Below are 25,432 nucleotides of genomic sequence, written 5' to 3'. Positions count from 1 at the left end.
TTTATGTCCCTGGGCATTTTCACAAAAATGTATACCCCCCTGATTTTCAAATGTCCCTCGAATTCATTAAATTCTATATAATGAAGTAGTTGCCAGAATTATTTATATATGTTATCAAAGTGATTATACGTATACAATATTTTGTTTTTTTAACAAAAACTATGACAAAATCTAAAATAAAGTTAAGTTAATTATAAATAACAATCGAAAAATGGGTAATTTTACGCTGTCCCCTGCTTACTCTTACGCGTTTATTACATTATTTCTTAACTTTTTTGTAAGAAAGGTACCATCTTTTAAGGTTTTATTTGGTCCAGGATAATCAGTTACTGTGATAATAGTTAAAATATAATAACCTTATATAACAAAATAAAAGATAAAAAAATAAAAAAGAAAATCAAAAAAATTGTCCTTCCCGGAACATTCAGTTGTGTCACCGATTTTCTAAAAAGAAAATTACTGTGGTTCAATTAATTTTGCATTACTGTCAACACCATAGCTACTGCTATGCAACTTATCAGGTTAGAAGCCGTCAGGGTCAAAAAACTGCTTAGAAGGAGTGCACGCGTGTTTGCAAGCCGCAGGGACCAAATTCTTCATTCAGGTATGTGACCATATTTTGGCTTATTTCTATCTATTTATCTTGTAGTATTTAGTTAATTTTGTTTTAAATGTTTTTATATGTAAGTTGATCAAAAGTTTTGATGAATATAAGTGTTGTGGTTATATTTTAAACCGTTTTTATTACTAGAGGATTATCAAATGTGACTTCCGCTGTGTGACTATTTGAGCGGTCACATATACGCTGAACGAAAAGTCACAACATGCCTGAACACATAAAGCAATGTTTACATGGCGATTTTCTTGAGCTATAAAAATATTTTTCTAAGACATTTTTGACTGAGTAGGAAACCACGGCAAAAAATAGATTTCAAAAATAAAAATTATTTCCCCATACAAATCGCAACAGCTGATTGATCATTTTGCATGAGGAAGTAAAATTTTTTTTTGAGAAAAAAAAAAGAAGCATTATGCAGAAAAAGAAACAAAATAAGCCAGCAGAACTAAGAATCTAGACAATGTGCCTTGTATAACAACGAAAGATAATAATGGAACAAAAATTATTTTTTTTCACGATATTTTTCATTGGTTTTTTTTTTATTTACAGATTAACCCTCGTGTTTGCAGCGTCCACTGAAACAAGATTTTTTTTATCAAATATGGTGATTGAGATTATTTAAGGTTAATAATAAACGAATCACGAAGACTGATTATCGACTGATTAATTTGATTAGTGCCAATATAAAACATAAAAGAGACTTCTTATTCTTGAATCTTGATAGTAATTTACCCTTTAGATAAATAATAATAATGTGATGGCTTAAGCCCGAACTGATTGTGATAATTTAGTTTGAAGTTAAGTTAAGTTTATAATTATATTTATTATGTGTGCCTGCGTACTTTTTTTTCGCCATGTAAACGCACCCTTTCCCTTTTTAGGTATTCGGTTGTGTGACTGTCCCTATATTACGGAGCTGAATTTTTTAAATATTTCAGTAGATTTTACATTTAATGCCCTTCAAATCAGTCTCTTTAATGGAGAATAATACATAAGTGTAATATTTGTTGCCTTTTCTCTAAAAAAGTATCTAACATTTTAAATGTAAAGATAATAATGACAGTTGAAGTACCAGAGTCACAATACTGAATATACTATTGTTTTTTTTAATTAGCTTAGATCCAAAAGTTGGGAATAGTGAGTGTTTAAAATATACAAAATAACGATTTTAAGTTAATAAATAAACAATATCTAAAAATTCTTATATTTTGCACTGTTTTTCCAGCTACTGAATATAGTCACACAACTGATATAAAATTGCGAGACTTTCCATTGTGTCCTATTATTTTTACAGTTTTCTCATTTTAAACCCATCATATTATATGTTTTCTTGAAGTATATTGAATTTCCGTTTTAAAGAGACCAAAAAAAGTTTAAAATATAATACTATCAAAAAAAATATATTTTTCAAGGAGGGGGTACATTTTTGTGAAAATGCCCCCCTATAAACATTAAAAATTGCCACAATATTGTCTCACTCGTGATTTATTTTTATTACATCAATCAAAACCATCATCATCATCATAGTTACAAGTTTTCCGGCCGTGTCTTCATCCGCGTAGTTAAAAAAATCCAGAGCAAGGACCAATTATTTTCGCCAGTCATTTTTATGAATTGTACAATGGATAAGCGTAACATTCAAAATTTGGTCGCCGTCAACTGTAAATCCGTGGATTGAAATTTGAATAGTCTCCTACAATAATTGCATATTTTTAGCCCGTAAGAAATGATTACGCCTGGCTCACGTAACTATCACTAACGAATTATGATGTGTTATACAATTAATTCTTATTCGTTTCATTGATATGTAACATGTTAGCATAGTCATTAAATATAAATATTGTGTGTTATAGTAAATGTGTGTTTTTCGATCCGAAAATTCACTATTTCTATAATGCGTGTATATAATGGATATCTAGCTTATATTATGTTGATTTAAGTTTATGTAATAACGATATAAGCCGGAATTGAATCATAAAACTTATTTTTGGTGTTTTTATATTCTGTAAATTGGCTGCTTGAGCCAGTATCTTATGAGTTAACAGAAATATACCCTGTTACTTGGGAAAAGTGTAGTTTTTCCATAATTAAAGGATTTTAGAAATCGATCATGTAGTTTAGGTGTTTTTAGAATAATAGGATACCTAGTTTATCTACATTCTATACGGTAAATTAGTTTCTAAAATTAGTCCGTTAGGTACTCTTTCCTTATAGTTTTAAGCAGATAATTTGGTAGGTACCTGCTATATTTTTGTTTAGTAAAAATTTAATCAAGAACCCATTCATTTGAATATCTAATCCCTAACCTTGACCCCACTTCTCACTTATGCAGGTCTGTTTTTTCGATGAAATAAATATTTTCAACAAATTGAATTGATATGAATAAGAGATAGGATTTTTACAAATTTAATTCACTATATTTTCATTTTAATATTAAATATACAGGGTTAAGGTGACAAATGAAACCACAAGGCGTATAATATTATAGCTATATTTTCATGTTTTTACGATTTTCACAAAAAATCTTATAGACCATGGGTCTTACACTTATTATAACTTATAGATAATCTTCTATCATTAGTTTTACCGTAAATTAACGTAACCAATAAAGAGAAATGCATAAATTTAAGAACATTTTTGGTTAGTTTAAAGTATTATTTATTTTATCACAAAGTTATTTTTAAACAAAAACCTTCTAAAACGAAGGAAGCCTTAACTGGGTACTTCTATCATTATAATATTATAATGGTAAAATAAAAAGAATAAGTACCGACATGAGCCATAAATGGGACAACCCTTTTGGCAGTTTCATAGCAATTTATTGTCATTTTTTACACTAATTAATAATGTTAACTGGAATGACATCGCCCATTCCGTAAAAAAAATGCAAAAATAGTCACTATGACTAGACGGTCACACGTCACAACAGTTTATACTCTGTGGCTGCACTGACAGCTGTCACTCTGCGCACAAGATGGCGGGAACACGTCACACGAGGTTGGTTCGTTCAGGGATCGCCGTTGGATCGTCGCTTCATTTTATGATCACTCCGGTGCTCTTCTGGAACTCCACCGGGAGGAATATGTGCATCAGCTTCTCTATTTCGCCGCGACACAGCGGACAACGCTCGCATCTGTAATAGAAGAAATTTATATTAAAATCATTATTACACATTAGTATATTGGTCAATATTTGAGGTGATAATAAATATTTTTTCTTGAAATTGACTTTTATTTATTATCCTATTATTCTATCCCTTGTTATAAAATGCTTATTGCTCTTACATACACATTCTAAGAAATCTTATGAAATCGATAGTGACTGATTATTTTCAGTAATTACAACATAATATAAGTTAGGTTATAAACTATATTCACAATATAAGCTACGTATTGCAAGTTATGTGTGTTGTACATGGTGTGTTGTGACTTGTGATGCAATGTGTATTGTGAGGTATAAGCTTTAATGTAATGTCGTGTGTCATGTTTGAGTTGTGCTGTGTTGTGTGTAGCATGTTACGTGCTACGTGTCATGTCAAATGTTGCGTGTCGTGTCGTGTGTTGTGTGTTATATGTTGTAAGCCATGTATTGTGTGTCACTTGCCGTGGGAGTGTATATTGTTTGTATGTAGTTGCGTATCATGTTGTGTGATACATATATTGCGTGTCACATATTACAATGTTACGTGTCACATGACACAATATTACGTGCTATATGTCACATTTCGCGTGTTGCAAGTTACGTGTCTCGTGTTGTGTGTAGCGCGTCGCGTGTTGTGTGTTATGTTGTACGTGTAGCATGTTGCGAGTAGGGTGTTGTTGCATGTTACGTATACATATTTCGTGTTGTATGTTATGTTTTGCGTGCCACATGTCACATGCACGTGCCACGTGTCACATGCACGTGCCACATGTCACATGCACGTACCACATGTCAAATGTACGTGCCACATGACACATGTAACGTGCTACATGTCACAATGTTACGTGCTATATGTCATATTTCGCGTGTTGCATGTCACGTGACTTGTTTTGTGTGTATCGCGTCGCGTATTGTATATTATGTTTTGCGTGCCACGTGTCACATGCACGTGCCACATGTCACATGCACGTGCCACATGTCACATGCACGTGCCACATGTCACATGCACGTGCCACATGTCCGTGTCCCGTGTCCCCACCTGGCAGCACAGGCACCACAGCAGGCCACGTGCCGGCAGGGCAGGAACAGCGTGTCGATGGGCGCGTCCATGCACGCGCGACACGCGAGTCCGGAGCTCAGCGAGCGGTAGCGGGAGCGGGAGCGGGCACACTGCGGAATAAGGATGTTATTATTTATTTATAATATACACATGAACAAAAATACAATAAAAGTACACAAATAGACCTATAGCACAGAATACATAATAGTAGCTAAACGGTACAGAACGGACACTCTCCGCCTCCCGCCAAAATTAAACATTTATCTCACCCCGCACGATCAGTCTAAAAATGGTCCACATTTTTCTACAAGGACGATACGACGAAGATTGACAACATTAATCAGTAATTTTATTCTTTTGGATTTGTGATTATCGTTTTTCGTAGAAAATGGTTAGATATTGTGCTGTTTACGGATGTATTTCATCAGAGAAACGCGAATTTTTTTTACGCTAGTCACAAATGTGCCAACCATAAAGCGTTAACACACACATTTGCAGTCTCTACAGTGTGAATTTCAAAACGATAATTTTGTATGGAGTGTCCGGGGTGTGCCTATAGTTTAAGTAATTATTAGTATACATACATATAATGAAATATAAAATTTAATGGAAGGAAAGTAATGAAAGATTTAACGTGAATTAAGTTTTTAGAGAAAAGTTTATTTATTAAGTCTTTTATAGTTAAGAAGTTTTACTTGCGACAGCATATTTTTCTGTTCGTTTGTCTGTCTTTCATGTGAAAACGACGCGATTTTTACTACACCTGAACATTTTTTTAATAGTTATGTAGTTACAAACTTAAATTTAATAGAAAGAATTTGTACTTGCGACAGCATATTTTTCTGTTTATTTTCCTTTCATATAACAACGAAACGATTTAACACTACAATTTTTAAAGAAGTTACAGATATAATTAGAAAGTTTTCCTCACCTCGCTCTTAACAGCCTGCCTCGGCCTCGGCTCGTGCACCTGCCGCGCGTGCGCCTCGCGCCTCGCGCGGTCGTGCACCTCGCGGCACGTGCGTCTGATGTCGAACACGTAGCGACGGCCCAGTGTCGTCGAGTCGTTGAAGATCGACGCTATTGTGCCCTGGAATAGAGGAATATACAGTTAAAATAATGAAGAAAAACTAAACCGCCTTCAAACTAGACAAAATTTAAATAGGACTAAGGTACTAAGCAATTCGTAGATACCAAAATCGTCGCCTTACTCCATGACGTGACGGTAGTGCCATTACGCACTAGCTTTCAAATAAAAAATTAAAATATGTAGTCAAATTGAGAACTTGATAATTTATGTTTTAATTAAAAATCACCAACAATAATTTTGGATCCATTGAGTAATGAGTACAGTAAATTTGGTAACTTCACCTCAATATATAATTAAATCTATTGTTGCCAAAATGTGCGTAAAATAATAATAATCAAATGCCAAAATGGCAAAAAGAATTTTAACCTAAAATTATGCTTTATTGTGTTAACCTGCTGAATAAACTTTGTTATTATAGTTACTGTATATGTTTAGTAATTAAACAATGAAAAAGGAACGATACTATTTATTTTTACTATAAATATTATATTTACTGAATTTACAGAAATGGTCAACAGATTATGTATTTCCTAATTGTAAATTTCCTTATTCCTCGTACATCCTTATTTATTTTTAACCCTTTGAGTCATACCTATTTACCTAATATTTTATACTTAAAATTTTCCAAAAATATACATTAGGTATACCTACTGTTTAAAAGTAATATATCATAACAAGCATTTAAATATGCAAATTAATATCAACTGTTTAAATTTTGTGGCGTAAATACCGACACACCTCTGATCAAAGTCCTCGCGGTTATAATCATAATTAATTAACGAGGTATTATTATTATTCGTGTAACACATTTTCATATACTGATAATAAGATTAAATATATAATCTCAGAATTTTCACATAATACATATAATAATCAAGCAAATCTTGTATTTGAAAACTAGATAGACGTCATTAGAAATATTATCATTATTACTTGATTATTACTAAAAACATCGCAAAGGATACGATTAGACTGCATGAAAATAGTTATTATTTGTCTTAGTATCTACTAAACGAATTTAATTGAAACTTTACATGATTAACTATCAATATATATTATATGGCCTGGAATAACCTTCATAAAAATATCGTAAATGTAGGTATATTCTTTTTCCAAGTAGGCAACCTCTGCTGTTTATGGTCGGCGTACTTAGCTTACCACCAATGTCTCTGGTCTTTTACCATCACTACATATAACATAATATAAAACAAAGTCGCTTCCCACTGTCCTCCTGTCCCTGTATCTTTAAAACGACGCAACGGATTTTGCTTCCGTTTTTTAAACAGAAAGAGTGTTTCTCATGCTGAGGCCACACTAACGGGAAATGCCATTAATTGACGCGATAATGGACGTTAACTTTAGGTGTAGCCAGTATTATTTAACAACGGCATTAACATTGCCGTTTGGCGAGGCGATAGCTTTATCGCGAGAATTAACGCAATGAAGCGGTCACACTACGTCCATCTTGCTAGAATTTTAGTAAAATTAACGCCGTTTTTATCGCCAACAATCGGCATTCACGTTGACCGTTCAAGTGTAGCCACCCACTTAACGCCTTAAAAATTATCGGAATAATTATCGCGATAAAGGGCATTAGACGTTAGACGTTAGTGTGGCCCCAGCATCAAGGATTTTGTACATCATTTAAAAGGTTTCCGACAAAGTCGAGGAAAGCTTACCTACTCTTACTCTATGAAATTACTCTTACTATATGAAATTACTCTTACTCTATGAAATTACTCTTACTCTATGAAATTACTCTTACTATTCTTACCTTCAAGTCCCGTATGAACTGTTCCGTGACGTCACTGCGCACGGTCTCACAGCAGTAGAACGCGTGCTTCTCTGTGACCGCGCGGTACAATGCCGCCGCTTGGCCCGAAGTCGCCATCTTGACGTGCAGCGTGGCCTCGTGCGCGCCCGCCACGTGCGTGAGCTGGAAGATGCGCCGCAGTGGCTGCGCGCGGTGGATCGCCGTGTAGGGAATACTGGAATGGGGGAATGGTTGGTTATCAACTAGACTAGATAACGATATAAGTACCTATAGGACTTCCTCTCAATACACATTTATCTGCAAGAGCAGAGAAATGTGGTGTGGGGGAAATGGTTGGTTATCTACTTGTATAGGCGAAGACACTATAGTACTTGCTTTGAATACTCCTGCGCAATAATGTGGAGTAGGGAATATGTACTTGAAGGGGTTGATTGGTTATCTACTAAGCTAGGTGACGATGAACCTATGGGCTATGGAGGAATACTTCCTCTCAATACCCCTGCAGAGGAATGTGGGAAAAATATTAGTAATTTTATTTACAAGTCTAAAAAGATAGAAAAAAATATAAAAAAGTTGACTCTTTTTATCAAAAAAACAATTATAAATTGGTGACAAGCTTTTATTCTTTCACTTTTTCATGCTGTGACCGTGAATTATAAACGAAAATAATGTTCATAACAACATTGGATATGCAAAGTCCGTGTTTGCTAAACGATTTCAAAATGGCGTCTGTTGACACAAAATACAGTAACCATAGATTATACAAATATAATTACTATTTACTGCACGTTTATCTAATCTGTGGACAAATTTATTTATGAAAACCCGCGATTTGCTTATTACGAATAATAAGTTAAGTTAAGTTATACAAGTTAAGTCCTACATGTTTTCATTTTTTAATTTAATTTTAAGCTCACAAAATGGGCAATTTTAGATTAAAGCCTGACATCACACAATCAGACATAAAGTAATAAAGATTTCCTTTAAAATTTCCGTTCTGATTATCTATCTTAAAGTAAATATATTTATACCCTATTGTTTCAAGTAAAGAGGCTCTCATAAAATAGATAAGAGAGAAAAACAAGGTAATCGAATGCACTGTATCTATTTAGTACGTGATAACGTATTTATATGAAAAACAATGTGTTTGTGCAATAAATAGATTTTAAATAGTGATTATTAGTTATTACTTAGACAATAGAATTGTTATCTTAATGCGTAGTTGTATAATATTGTTTTTATGGGAACAAGAAATATAAGTGCGGTTTATTTATTTATTTATCAATCCTTTATTGCACTTAAAGTGAATAAAAAATAAATACAGACACTTAAATATAGCTTAAACTAAGTACAAATGGCGGTCTTATCGCTTTAGAGCGATTTCTTCCAGACAACCTTTGGTACAGTAGAGGAAAAAATATAAAAGCGGTTCAGAATTACAGTCGCATATTTATTTATTTCCGTCCAATAAAATAAATTACTTCATTTATAAACAATGTTTTGGTTTAACATTTAAATGTGCGATGCATTCCAGCTTCTGGTAATTCGATTTTAAATCTTTAACAAAAACATGAATTTATATTTTCGATCAATGTTAAAATCTTACAGTTTATTCTTCTTTCAATTTTATACCTCTATATTATAAACGAACAAAGAACATCGAAGGTGACTTTGCTAACAAATCTAGAAATTTTCGAGCACAGATAAATAATTCGTACCTACACAACAATGGCGGCGTTTGTTTTGACAGCTGCGGATGCGTACGAAAATAGATTTATCTGTAAAGTTAAAGCTATGTGTATTTGTTTACATAATTGTATAATTAAGTAATTATATTGTATTGAATGACATAATATATCTACGCGCTACGCTAATACGCGCCCTTGTGTTTATATATACGCAGTATAAAAATACTTAATCAATTATGTACTTCCTAAGGTTTTGAAATTTTTGCGTATTTATTCACGGTCAAGTTGCCAAGGCCTTTATGGTGATTTATCGTTTCTATTTAGTTTAGCTATCGATATTTTCTATATCAAATATCAATAAATTTTCTGGATAATTTTTATGTTTCCTAATTCCTACTTAAAGAGTTTATAATCATTTGGAAAAACAATAATTTTACCTGTTTGTAGGAATTTTTGTTTAGAATATATCTTCCTACACAATAATCATGAAACTCACCTCTGCTTTTCAACTCCGATGTCATGCTCTCCATTGCACGCCGGGCGGTACACCACGATGCCGTGGGGGCCGACGCTCACGCACGTGCTCAGCCGGCAGCCGCAGCCCGTAGCGCTCTGCCCCGAGGTCAGGCAGCCCACTGTCGCTCCTCCATCTATCTCCTGCTCATCACGCGCACGAGGCTCTTCTTGCTGCGTGTGGTATAACAGGTGACTGTATAGATTGTGCGCGTTGTTGCTCGCCGTCACTGGCTTGCAGAAGAACAGCTCCTCCCCGAAAGACTCAAGCTTCGATATTTCCTTCAGCAGCCGATACTCCGCTTGGGACGCCCGCATGCCGGCTATCTCGCAGTGGTACTCGATAATTTTATCCACGTGGTCTTCTGATTTCTCGCCTTGCGGGCCGATTCTATTGCATTCTTCGTACACATGTGTGGGCGCGTCCGGATCGCAGTCTCCCGTTTCCGCTTGAGCTATGTACGCGATCAGACGCCTTGCCACTTCTTGATCAGCTACAACTAGTCTTCCTTCGATAAGGTCCAATTTCGCGTGCAGGTAGAAGATGTGGCGGGTCTGTTCGTTGATCAGCAGGTGGGGCGGGACCCAGAACTTGACGCGCAAGTCGAGGCGTCCCCCGGGAATGCGGTGCGGGTCCAGAGGGTTGCGCAGGTTCAGCCATCGTCCTGGTCCAGAGCCTGAGCAAACGCGAAGACCGAAGTAATCAGCTTCTGCGCCGATTTCTAGCTTCTCGCATACCTGAAACAAAGAAAAGAATAATGAGTTCTATGTAAATATGCAATAGCGTATATTCTTGCTTGCTTTATCTAGTCTATGAAATCACAGTTTGTTCTGTGTTTTAAAATAAAAGTATTATTTTAAACCTATTACATTGTAATCAAGTTTGGCTTACAATGATAGCTTACATCTTCTCAGAAAAGATTTAGTTTTCATTGAAGTAGAACAATTTAGAGATATTAATAATTAGGGATGTAACGATACCGATACCGATACCGATATATCGGCCGATATATCGGCAAGCCGATATATCGGTATCGCCGATAATAAATCAACCGATACCGATATTTTTTTATTAAATTCTTTCTTTTCTTTTATGCTTTTGCATTGTATTCATTCATATTGTTTTATTTCTGTTTCTGTAATAGTGTTAAGGAAGAGCGGAACCTCCTGACACAAGCATTTTATTTGCTTACTAGGAGTGTTCCAATCACAAATTTGTTTATGTAAAGGAAAGAAATAAATAATTTTGAATTTTTTTACTTTTTAACGTGATAACATTTTTAAAATCGTTTTAGTCGGGTGACATGTTCATAAACTTGTGTCACACCAAAACCTCACGAGCGCGATCGCAGGTATAACGAGAGAGAGACGGACCGATCTCCCGTTTCATCTCGAGCGCTGCCACTGCATTATGTTATCACGTAAACATCTCGATCGTAAACCTACTTTACAAACAACAAATTTTTTTGATATCAAATAATTCAAAAACCCGCGCCCAATGAACGATGCGGGAGGCCGCCCGCGCGTGCGCACTTTGTTTTCTGAAAAAACTCTACCAATAGTAAACTTTTATTAGGTACTGATTGTATGTGTATTACTGACTTCGTAAAATAATAATACTAAAATAAATGGTTTGTTGTTTTTTGATTTGGCATTTTTATTTAAAAGAATACGATTAACAGTTGTCTCTGTTAAATGTTGGTAACTTTTTATGCATAATTCACTATTTATTTTTCTACCAAGCCATCGATATCGGTATCGGTATCGGTATCGCCGATACATTACTACAAATATCGGTATCGGTATCGTATCGGCAAAATCATGTATCGTTACATCCCTATTAATAATAGTCGTCCACATGCAGACGTGTTGTGAAAGGTAGTTTTTGAAGGTTTACATAATATGCATAGGAATAGAAAGTATGATAAACTACCGCTGCCATACCTATGGTACAATCTGTATCTCCTCATTAATTAAAAAAAAACAGGGGTCAAAAAGTATCATACTATTCTTTGTTTTGCAAACAATTGCGTAGTTCGATTAACCACGCATACCCGTAGGTATATATTGATTTGCATGTGATTTCACACAGTATAATGTTTACTGCATTTTCTAGAACTGATTGAACAAAACAATTACGTAATTGTTATTGTAAGTGCATACAGAGAGACAAACTAATACCTGTATAAATACAGGACGTAGTTATATACATATATTTATGACGTTTTATGTATTTATGCGTTCCTGTTTACTTCTTCACACAGTACTTGCAAATATCTTAGCCGACTGCGCATATTATGAACAAACTCCGATTGTTTACCGTGTTTTCCCTGTTTCCATAATAATATACCTTCTGCACTTCCTTACTGAATAACACATTTAAATTTAACTATTGTATTCAATATAGAGGTACGTAGTAGGTATGTAATATGTATAATGTATGATTGATTCAAGAGGAAGGTTTATAATTTATTATGTTTTAGACAAAGCGGGCGAAGCCGCGGGCGGGAAGCTAGTAGATAATATAATACTAGTCTTCACATTCTTCATCCTTTGTTTACAACACGTGTGAACCATGAATAATAAGAGTACAAATGTTTACTATAAAGAGAATTTGATCCGATAGTCAATGAATGCCATGCATCGGCTCCTATCGAGTTACGAGACTACTGCGTTGTTATTAACTTAGGTCACTTGAAAACAATACAGAATACAGATACATCTATAATATAAACGATATAAGTTATAACTATGAAAAAGTTTATCAGCTTGTAAATGTAAAATGGCGTCATTTTCAGCAAACAATATTTTGTAACTTGGTGGAAATATAACATCGAGAACAGAAACCAAAGCCATAAATTATTTATTTTTTAAATAACATTCTTATTGATGTTTTAATAATTATAATTGTAAATTTAATAATTATGGTTAAGCACAGTTACATTCTAATTAATGACATTAACAATTAGAATTAATTAGTGAAAACAATATAGGCGCCTACTCGTTTTAGTAAATAGAATCTACTGCAATACCGCGGCACCTTATTCTAAACAAACACGCCAAAAACAAACAATTTCGGCTAGGAACATCAAAGAGCACGTGTAAATATAAAACAATTTCCCGCTGCATCGATATAATTAAATATCATTTACGTGTGTATGACGCTAATGATTCTAATATACAGCTGAATCATGAATGAAGCAATTACTATTATAATTTCACAAAGTTAAAAGGTTGCAACATGCGCATGCTCATCATTATTCAAATTGAATGTTTTTCAGAATCTTGTGAATACGTGGATTTTCTGAAAATAACTTTTCAGTGTCTCTTTGCCATATTTTAACGATACTTACATTATAAAGCTGAAGAGTTTGTTTGTTTGTTTGTTTGAACGCGCTAATCTAAGCTAATCTCAAGAACTACTACTGGTCCGATTTGAAAAAATTTTTCGGTGTTGGATTACCATTTATCGAGGAAGGCTATAGGCTATATATCACCACGCTAAGACCAACAGAAGCGGAGCCACGCGGGTGAAACGGCGGAGCGCAGCTAGTCTTAAATATATGAAAACTATAGGTACAAATAGGGAAATTGTATCACACAAAATCTAGAAAAAAAACTATTTATATTCAACCTCATTATAAAGTAACTAGATTGCACAATAGCACAGTAATTATAGTTCATGATGCATTCAATCACTTGCATAGCTACAAGGTGCGCACGCGCACCCCACGACGCCATCTCGTGATCGTCTAACGTTTATTTCTTCCTATTTAACATTTAAAATGTCAATATAAAATAATATCTTACGCGGATATTAGATATGACTGTCTGTCTGTAAGCTTAATAGTTTTTATAATCGCTTCATGAAATTCGTGAACTTTTCTAAATGCATAGCACATTTAAAGAATGAATAATTATTTTAAGAAGCAAGAAAATTGTGTTCTGTTCAATTTCAAGGCAGAATTCGAGCTTGCAACTAATTCCAAGTACCTACTGAAACCAATTCGTATGCACGATCGATTTTTTTCCCCGTCTGCATGTTATAAAAACAACAGAATAAACGTGATAAACTTCAACTTATTAGGAATTCAAAATTATTAAGCCATTATAAACGTATGTACATTATAGTACTAGAATGATCCTTCGAGCTGGATATTTGTTCAAGATTCTTAATCGCTATAATAAAAAAATCCACTTTATGGCATGCTAGATTAAACAAACCGTATCTTAAAACACACAGCCTTTTGGTACTATTTTCGTACTTTAGCACGATATAAATAAGGTTATAGCCGCACATGCAACCGCAACTAAATATATTGAGGGTAGCCTACTTATTAAGGGGTCAACGACCGTGTCCTGAAAATTGTGAAAATTCCTTATTGCAGATGCTCTTAATCTTACTTAATTTTGAGGCGTCAAAAATTTAAGTACTGATAATTATTCAACGCAGAATTACAATAAATTTTAACTTTTCTCATATTTTAAGACGATGAAAGAAATTACACTCGACAAATTACTTGCAATTTTTTACAATCATACATAATATGATAATGCACAAAAAGTAAAATATCTCTACAGTATTTTACTCAGAACTCGTTCCCGAGAATTTTCCCAAGTCCCAAAGTGGAAAAAACTTGTAGCAATTTCAGTAATCAGGTTTTGGGAAATCATCAAATTGCTTCTCCTTATTCGTTAAGTTTTTTTTTTTTTATTATAATTAACTATGTACAGTTATGATGTACCAGGAATTATTCAATAATATACTTCACCGAACAGTTTTGGAGAGAAAATTAAAGATCATTTGTTTTATGCCAATTATTTAAGACTAGCTTTCCGCCTGCGGCTTCGCCCGCGTTTTCAAAAAAAAACCCGCATAGTTCCCGTTCCCGTGGGATTTCCGGGATAAAACCTAGCCTATGTCACTCAGAAATGATGTAGCTTTCCAACAGTGAAAGAATTTTTCAAATCTGCCAAGTAGTTTCGGAGCCTATTCAATTCATACAAACAAACAAACAAAAAATCAAACCTTTCCTCTTTATAATATTTGTATAGATGTATAGATTAAAACTGTGTTTCGTAATAAAAAGTTTAGGAGATTTTAATTTGTTCTTCCATTATTATTTCATTTACCTATACAAACCACGGATGTCATGTTCAGACCTAGTGTATTGACAATTACTGAACCGGAAACTATAAAGTTTGGCATTGATAGCAAATCTATACGACTTTGACAAAAGCGGAAAAAATTGCAACCGATACGCTGGCACAATACGGACATACAAATGTACTACAAAACAGATACAAAATTAAATTTGTAACAGTTCGCTAAATTCTATGTGCAAAGTGGTAAAATCTTCTAAAATGATCTTTACAATGCTTTTTAAATAAGTTTTTCCACGTAAATTCGAAATATTTTGAGATCTTGCTAATCAGGTTTAGCGGTGTTGCCTGCTAATTATTCTTAACAGATTTCTATCCAGGATATTTTATACTTATTAGGCGAGATTGTAATCGTTCAAAGGTTATAATCGTTATTAAATTTAAAAACATCGTGAGGAGAAATTGTGACCGGAGGCCCCGCCACAACCAGACGAGTTACGTAAAATTATAATGCCAGATGTGAAGGATGGCGTCGAAACGTTTAAAATATTGATGTTAATTTATGTTTTGGTGATAATATCCCATAATGTATAGGATATAATCACACAGAATATGGTTCTTCTACGAGTAGTGTATTCTTTGTCCCTTATCTCTGGTCTTCAAAATGGTATGGTAATATGTTCAATTTGAAAATAATTCAATATTTTATCACAGGTAATAAAAGTAAAAAAATTAAGTGAAGTCACTTGTTTAGTTAAACTTTTTTTTGCAACATTTTAAAATGACTTTATCAACTATCTCAACTGTTGCTACTTTGCTAGCTAGTGCCGCGCCCGGAAAACATCCTAAAAACTGAACCGGTTTTGAGATCACGTCTAAACGCAAATTATTACAAAGCATACTTCAAACTTTTATCCATGATATTCAAGGTTCCACATTTTTGCACAATTATTTTGCAGATTTATTTAATAAACTATATTTATCATCAGTCATCACTACATCACTACATAGTAGTCAAAAGTACAAAGTCGCTTTCTCAGTCCCTATGTATGCTTAAATCTTTAAAACTACGCAACGGATTTAGTTGCGGTTTTTTTAAATAGATAGAGTGATTCAAGAGGAAGGTTTTAGTATGTAATTTATTATGGTTTAGACAAAGCGGGCGGAAAGCTAGTTTTATATAAATTCGAAAAATAAAACAGTGTAATACACTTAAAAGTTCCGAGTAAGCTAAACTTTGCTTCGGAGAGATTTCTGAACAGAATATTAAAAAGTTTGCCAACCAAACTGGTTATTCAATTGTGTCGTCCGGACAAAGTTTAAACTACCATCCTTACACGTATTATATCTCTCATACATAATAAAATTAAAAATTATTTAAGTGTTAAATTGATATCGATGTAGGTACCTACTAAAGACAAAGGTTTTTGTACACGATGGATTTTCAAGATAACGCCTTTAGGGAAAGCCTATGTCTACGAGAAAATTAGGTTGATATGATAAAAGACAAGAGTTTTACCTAATTGTATTGTTTTTTATCGTCATAGTACCTAGATAAACTCTGAGTTAGATTTTTATAATCTTCGATTTGCCATTGTTACAAATATGATAATAGTAATAAATAATAATATTAACTACCTACCTATCTACCTGTAAAAACGTAAGGTTAAAAATATTCAGGAAAAACATGAGGTAGTTTAGAAGTTCGAAGATATCAGGAAAATATGTTTTCTTTATTGACACGCGAAATTATTTTACAGAGAAATAGTTAATACAAGGAAAAGGGAAATTTAGTAGTGACTTATGAAGCGCAGTCATGATAGACTAATTTACCCTATGATTTCTAAGAAATACCCTTTTTGTTGCAAATATCTATGAACTAATGCATTTCTGATTGCATTATGATTGAATGCAATAACTTCTAATGTGATTTACATTGAGAAATCTTAAAAACCATTAACAAAAGGATATAACATAATTTTCACAAAAACAGTGAAAGCACACACGTAACGAACCGTATCAAAATAGAACAACATAACCTTAAAAAAACATAAATCCGTGGACAAAGCGTCCATGTTTTCTTTGTGTCCTTATCTAACGTATAGCCGCGTCTCTCTCGCACACCTGTGCACGCGGGGCCCACGCGGCCATCGCGTGAACTAAACCCAACTAGTTGGTCGACCGGTTGCCCGATTCATCGATCGACTGCATGCAACCCAGCTGATTGTTCCGCTGACATCGATGCCAAATATAAAGCTTTCTTGGCGTCGTCGAACACATGTGTTGTGCATAATGCATACCAAAACATAAAAGGCATTTCAAATTAGCTAACTAATGCAAAAACTAAAGACACGACAGCCGCGGTTAAACCTATTACTTATTATTTTTACAATAGTAACAAATTGAGCGACACCTCATGGTCATGTTGAAGTAAAAAAATAATAATTATATCCAGCATCAACAATAATTGACATTCTAATCAAGCATTGAGAAATCAAATTAATAAGTACAATCCACGAAGTATGAATCCTAAAATATTAATTCCTTGAACAATCATAATATAATAACATCGCCCCTATACAAAAAAACGAGTTTGCCAACCCATTTAGTGAGTTATTAATCAAATATAATGGACCTATTGTAATAATCTGGATCGAAGTAGGTAAGTATCCCACATGAGAGTATTAAACAATGAATCACAACAACAGTCAACAGATCCAGTAGGAATTAGGATGATTCAGAAACTTGTCGAAGGGAAATTTTATTCAACAATTTATTAATAAAAACAATTGCAGATAGTGATATCGAGTAAAAATAGAATTTCACAAATAAATAAAATAATATGTAGGTAATTTAAAATATCGTTGGCATCGGATATCTCTGGTTCGGAAAGTTGTTTATGAATATAAGTACTTATCAACTACCCACACATTTCAACTATGTATATTTATATTTTATCCATTAACATCATCAACCTAATAATGTAATGTTTACTTACGAATAATGTGTTGATTCAAAGCATTAACTTCGAAGGTGAAGTTGTTACTTTACAATAAAAATTTAAAATACCAATATTATAATATCTTTGGTTATTATACGAATTAGCTCTTAGTATAGATATAGTTCCGTTCCGTTCCGTTCCGTTCCAGCCTTTTAAGACGTCCACTGCAGGACATAGGCCTCCCCCAAAGATTTCCATAACGACCGATCACCAGCGGCCTGACTCCAGCGGCTCCCCGCCACTTTGATCAGGTCGTCTGTCCACCTCGTTGAAGGCCGTCCCACACTGCGACGTCCTGTACGTGGTCGCCATTCGAGAACCTTTTTGCCCCAACAAATTAAAATAAATTAATTAATTAACGTATAGCCGCGTAATATTTAATTAATGTAATGTAATGTTTAATTTAATTAATTATGCTTGTTTTTTTTTTTTTTTAGATATAGTATTTGATAGTTTTTTAAACACGCATCATGTCTGTAGTAGTTATTTATTTTTGTACATTTGGCGATGTAGAAAATTGTACTATATTCGTTTGAATTAGAGTTGCTTTTAGCATCATTAGAAAAGTCGTGGGCGTCACCGCCGTGTGACCTTAGTAATAAGGTTCATTTTCGCGATGTTTATATAAAGGTCACTTATCTAGGGAGGTGAACGCACTTTCGGATGAATATGTATCCGTAAATATTAATAAAAAATATTATGAAGCTCTTGCTTTAAAAACCCTTACTAAAAACTTGTACTTTAGTACTTCACAAAGATAACACAGGTAATAACTATCTGTTAATACCTAGAATATTATTTATATTAGGTATCTGTGCTGTTACTAACCGCGGATTCTAATTAAAATATTATGTAGTAGATACTACGTAGTAGGTATGTAATATGTATGTATAATATTAAACATTTTAGTTATCTGAGAATTGAGATATTATTTTTTACCACAATTTTATTATTGTAAAATAAATATTTTATTTTTTCTCGTTAATAAAATAATAATTCTTATATGTGTTCGCTTGATAATATTTAAGTTACCGTAAATGCAATTTATAACAAAGGAAACCTTGTAGGTATATAAAACAAACAGAACTTTTTGTAAGGTCAAAGTGTACGATAAATAATGATAATATATTTTTAGCATTGTATCAGTTACAATGGACAATAAACATGTTGTTGTTTATCATATAAATTACCTAATTTTTTGACATTTCATCTTTCACGAGGAAACATCTAATAAACAAAATATAATATTTTATCGGAGTTATTAATAACATGTATTATTAAAAAAAATAATAGACTGATAAAAACATACAAAAAATACACACAAAAAAACAATTACTTCAATATCATTCATTGCAATTTGCATCTTGATTATTCAGCTATTTAGAACTTTAGTCCTATTTTACTACATAATATAAAGAGAATGACTAGATCTCAAAACAGGTTTTACGAATAGTATCCTATAGTACCTAGAACCTACCTATTGGAAATTCAATTTTACATATTTTCTTCCCAACTTCACATAAATATATAATTTTGTACCTACTTATATCAATATTTTTTCCTCTAGGTATATTTATTCAATACAATTCATATCACAAGTTAAATTATAAATGAATTAAAAGCAACAAAATTGAATGTTTTTCATACATAATTAGCAAATATATTCACAACGGAAGTTCCTAATACAAGACTTCGCAAGTAGCGCTAGAGTTCATCGCTAGTCGCAGCACGATTCGCATTTCCTTACAAACTACATATTTGTATGTAAGGAATAAAAGTTTTTAACAACAAGAAAAATAAATTAAAACAAAAAAACACGCTTTAACACAATAAACACATGAAATTATTTTAAGTGGAAGTTTGATTCGTTTAAACTAGGTGAAAATCGAATCTAAAGGTGTCATTTAGATACAAATATACATGTGAAACTAATACATTATACATCGTGTTAAAAAAAAATCAGTACCACATACGCTCGTATTATCACAGATTGCATGAAAGTCACTTACCTCTTGAAACAAATGATAAACACGCCCCATAACTGATTGTCTATTCACAAAGACAAGTACACATTAGCATACCACCAGATTTAGAACTATCACGTTATATGCGAATGATAGATTAATTATATTTGATTTTGCAACTACCGCGTAGGCAATATTGTAATAATCATTACTGCAGCTATAAACTTGCTTATTCCGTTCGATTATTCATTTTAATTATTGACGTTACAAATCTATATTTTATCGCATAATATATTTTATCTGTGCTGAGAGATTTAAATTTGGAATCTCTTTATCTGTGACGTCACGTCTTATTTTTTGAGGACAAGACCCTTATCAACAATTTTGCACTCATTTGAAATGATTTTGTTGATAAATCTGTTTCCAAGTCATTAACTTCTCTAGTTCTTTTGTTATTTTGTGTAATAAAATCTGTTGCTTCAATAAAAATATTATTTCCTTAACAAATGTCAAGATAAAATTATTTTAGTATCGAAACTACGCATAAAGTTTTAAATGGCATATCTTTATTTTATCTGAAGAATTTTATTTTTTAAAGGCTAGTTTGTTCTGCTGTTAGCGGAACATTGGTACTACAAGATGGCGGACGATATTTACGCGCGAAAACCGGCCGGCTATATTATGCGCATTATATTTGTTTATACATTCATGGCAGTCTAAGGTCGTCTTTATTAAATAAACTTTAAGTATATTTTATTACCTACTGCAATACTTTGAAAATTTGCATTGAATGCACAATGTAATTTAAATACTTGACTATGAACGGACGCTCGGCGGCGCCTAACCTCGCAAATAAATGTGCGATTATCATTAATTATCCTGTGGCCCCTGTAGTATCTAACTATTTAATAATCTGTACCTGTAGGAATGCAAACTTAGTAATTTAATTCTCTATCCCATACTAAACATAGGTACATAATCTTTATTAATTAAAAATCCTAGAAAGTAAGTGGGATTTTCTTCGCAAATGCGGGCGAAGACGCGGGCCCGCGGAAAGCTATAGTAGACTATTATAAATTAGGACAGTATGAAAGCAACCCAACAAACTTTAAATTGAAACAACATGAAGTCACAGAATCACAGATAGACCAACCAATAGGGAACTAATTATAAATATGAATGAACTGCAAGCAGGAATAAGCGAAACGACACTCAATACCGATGCATTTGACACCTTTAAACATAAACAACAACAAGATAGGTCATGGTATCACATACACGATTAATAACGGGTACTCGTTTCCCTCTGATAAAACAACCAAAACATTGTTTAATGCATTACAATAATTACAAACGTCCGTTAGTTTATTTTTTACTCCTGTAAAGCGCGATGGCCGATGACGTAAGAGATCCTTTGTGTACTGTTAGGGTAATGGCCGGCTAAGTTTGTACATCTACATGAATAATTACATCATGTACTGAGCTCTGTACCTTAGATGTACTATATCAATTGAATAGATAGTAGAAAAAGAGAAAATAACTGGCTAATCACGTAACAAATGGTGTTAAAAATTTGATGTTTCGAAATTTTTAATTTTGAAATTAAAACTGTCAAATTTGTGTTGTCGATTGCGATTTCTTCTATCCCAGATAAATTATAAAATATATCAAATTACGTGCAAATTACAGACAGTTATAAAATACAAAGCGAACACTATGACATCATCACGCACTCATCTCCCCATCATCTTCCTAAGGATTAGCTACAAGCTGTGTAGAAGCATATATACGTGTCCACAATAACAAGTTACATTATATTGAAGACAATTCTTGCCCAATTCAGAAACATTTAAATATTTTTTACCTCGGGATTTACTGATGCCTCAAACTTCTTGATTTTTTATTTGATAACCCAATTGCATTTTATCTCATAAATTGAATCGAAAGTAATGACTTTATAAGTAGGTTAAGTACTTTTGTTTTTTATGAAGCGCATCCAAAAAACTAACCTTGCCCCCGATGTTTCATACCATTTTTGTTTGGAAAAAAAAACACCTTTATATTACTTATCTCTGTAAGCCCAGGTAGTTAAATTATCGATGTGTAACCCGTTCTCACAAAGGTATATTTAGGCAATTTATCCCAGGATAAAACGGATAAAGTTTCAAAGAACTCGGGTAATGTTTTGTTGCTTAAATGATAAGAAATTGACGATATATTCTTGTTACTAATCGAATGAGTATAACCATTAAGATTTTACTTCAAGATCTAAAGATACCTTCATAACCAAAATTCATGTTTCTATACGAATGACTAACATTCGTCCAGCGGTCAAAGCAAGATCAAGATTCAAGACCGATCACAGCAACACAATCAAGTGTGAACCCAAATTGGGGGACAAAGTCCAAACTATTGAAATGCACATAATTCACAACACGTTGACGACTCACGTACAATCATCGATGTAACAGTTACATGAAAACAATAGCTCTGATATATATCAGGAAACGGAAAATTTACTTCATTTCGTGCTAAATACCCCTTTAAACTATTGGATATAAAAACTGGGTTGTAAACAACCTGTAGAAGATTTTACATGCATAATTAATCCTATTTCCTGCTTAGTTTATTAGTTATCAGACAAAAGAAACATATTGTAATCATTCATAATATAGATGTCTGCTCACTCAACAAGCACTTGGTTTGACTAGGCTTTCTAAAGTACCCCATCTGATTCCGTCACGCTTTTGCCATTTAGCATCCGTGTCTATTCACCTGATATGTATGTATCTCGTATATTATTATTTATTTCACACATGGATTATAAAATACTTGACCAACAGGCTAAGGAATATTATCTTCCTAGTTTCCAATTTCTAACTTACCGAAGCATTTAAAAAGCTTCTAAATATTATAGTACATATTAAGAAAGTAGAATTCTTAATGGTCTGCTTATGTATATTAGGTACACATAAAGAGGAAGCCCAATGGCTCGTTATACAGGTTCTCTATACAGGCCCAGCCTCCACTATCATCTTTAGTTTATTAAGATAATAACCATAACTGTAGGTTTAACTCCAATATCTATTTATTTCCTTTCAACACTTGCATGACCTTTAGAACCAATCGAAGTTTCAACAACTGGATGTATATTTAGAAAAACACGTTTGTTAAAATAGAATTATTCACCCCGCCGCGGTTGCGGCCGTTTTATAATTTGTACAGTATCGTACTGTTCCGAGTTTAATTTTTGTACTACAATTGGAAAAAACTGTCCGTGTTTAATATTCAAAGTATTTATTACTGAACGTTAATTTTACTTCATCTGGAGATTAGATTGGGAAAATTCCGTTCGGTGAAGGAAATTTGTGAGAAATTAGCATTTTCTAGAATGCCATTAATTTTAAAATATTAAAAGATTCTCATTCTTCGTGATCTTTTAAATGTGACTCAAGTTCGTTTTTACTGGCAATCCTGTCAGTACCCACGTCAAATGACGTTCTTATGTGTATTTATATCATTAGCAGCCCAATACATAATTTTTGGCCATGGTATGAAACTAATAATACCAAAACTTACGGATTTGGTCATTGACTTACGAAAATTGGATGTAATCCAAGAATTAAAACCATTCTATTCTGAAATAAATAAATCCGAAATGCAGCAAATATCTCACAAGAAGAAGGAAAAAGAATTGACAGTGATAATATAAGGAGAGGGTCTTTAAAATTATGTAGAATTCATTTTTTGTTTTCAATTGAGTGGTGATACTTCTAAAATATGTCCATAATGATTATTATTGATAAGTCACACGTCCATAAAAAGCTATCACTTAAACGCTTAGTTAAATATTGAATAAATGTTTTTACATTAATTCATTTTTTGCTTTCTTTTATTCTTTAGCGAGAAATTAAGACGTCAGCTAATATTAACTAACGTGAAACGTCTCGTTAATTATAGTTTTTCTATCACTATAATTTCTGGCTTTAAAATGTTCATACATTTGAAATTATAAACTTGATGAATTTGATTAAGCGTCTTTAAATTACCAAAATAATTAATCTGAATAATGATTTAATTAGTCGCAAATAAAACAATTGTATTCATAATATATCCATTGTTTATACTGCTATACTACGCAGTAGGTATACCTTAATTTAATAATACGACTCTGTCAAAAGCTTTTGACGAAACAAAAAAGAAAACACTGCACAATTCTCTACGTGTAGAGCGTGGGTAGTGGGGGCTGGCATACGTGACCGTTGCAGCGTAGTGCAGGCATACGGCATACCCCAAGGTAACGTTGTTAGCCCTGTTCCTTTAATTATATGTATAAATGACTGTTCTATGATTTATAAAGATTTTAATGTAGATGTTTCAATTTTTCTATTGGCGAGATCGAAATTATTGATTTTCGCAAATACTAGTTTTATATTTGATATCTAAGTATGTAAAAAAATGTATTTCGTTGAATATTGTGTCAAGGAAAAATCAACCTTGAAGATGTCTAAAATATCTTGTTTGATATCTGTTGACTAAAAATCTTACTGATATAACCCAGATTCAAGATTCAAAAGGGTTTGCCTTGGAATACAAACTACAGAATTCTGAACAAGTTTAAAACGGTCATGGTAAGCAAATGGATGTTATATTATAATTATTCTGATCCCATTGGCCATTATCACTTGATAAGTGTACTGGTGGACTAACTGTTTCCCATCTAAGGTTTAATTGGCTATTAGACTTCAGCTAAGGAACGCCGCAAGGCTTACTTAGAACTTGTACTTGATCATCTACTTTTTGTCGTGTACTATTATGTCTTAATTGAAATGGAAGACATTTTTATTTGCATGCTTTTAATTTGCTTTACTTCATTTCTTTGTTGATTGATACAAACTTGGTTTTCTATTGAATGATGGTAGTTTTAAAAGTCGCACTTATAGGGCAGTTTTAATATAGAATTCAACGTAGTCGGGTTTTGGTTTGTTGGAGTATAAACATTAAAAATACGTTTATAGGTACATCTGTATCACAAAGTCTAACATAAGATAACTGGCATGTAAAATAAATATTTGAGCTGCTTATATTTACCTGTTGTTATATGAGTTGAATGACATGTGTGATTTTTTAAGTAATGTCCTTTGCTCGACCTACTAATCTGTCGTTATTGTCATCGTTATTTTTATAACAACCTAATGCTATATGAATAACTTTTTATAATCTTTTGTATTTACTATAAATTCTCTCATTTTCCTTAATAGGTACAGCATAATAACTTGAAGTTTGCCTCGTCCGCGTCGTTCTTTTGTTTCTATACCCAAAGAACTTTTAAACTCAATATAAGCATTACTTAGCAGTTGTCAATTTAAATATAATGGTCATGGAGCCCATAAGTGAACCAATTGTTATTCGTTTCACTTTCCAAACAATTTGTATTCCATTGACGTGACTATCAAATCAAGAACCGCTCCATTGTTCA

At 33.1% G+C, this 25,432-nt stretch overlaps 1 protein-coding gene across 1 annotated transcript in view; it reads right to left on the bottom strand.

Moving 5' to 3' along the window:
- Positions 1 to 3,094: 3,094 nt before the first annotated feature.
- dnr1 (E3 ubiquitin-protein ligase defense repressor 1) overlaps positions 3,095 to 25,432 on the bottom strand; it is a 33,934-nt gene continuing 11,596 nt past the window's right edge. Inside the window, exons 2-6 of the mRNA XM_090116183.1 lie at positions 9,869 to 10,623; positions 7,685 to 7,898; positions 5,752 to 5,910; positions 4,800 to 4,930; positions 3,095 to 3,752 (exon numbers count right to left, since the gene is read on the bottom strand). Of these exons, the coding sequence (XP_089972309.1) occupies positions 3,653 to 3,752; positions 4,800 to 4,930; positions 5,752 to 5,910; positions 7,685 to 7,898; positions 9,869 to 10,623 (1,359 nt within the window). The 3' untranslated portion in view covers positions 3,095 to 3,652. The remainder of the gene's footprint in view (positions 3,753 to 4,799; positions 4,931 to 5,751; positions 5,911 to 7,684; positions 7,899 to 9,868; positions 10,624 to 25,432) is intronic.

The sequence above is a fragment of the Colias eurytheme genome, chromosome 25 (assembly GCF_061535395.1).
Source record: "Colias eurytheme isolate Ceu_HAF_F1 chromosome 25, ilColEury1 Martin Lab GWU primary, whole genome shotgun sequence".
NCBI lineage: Eukaryota > Metazoa > Arthropoda > Insecta > Lepidoptera > Pieridae > Colias > Colias eurytheme.
This window is presented reverse-complemented; position numbering and strand designations above follow the sequence as displayed.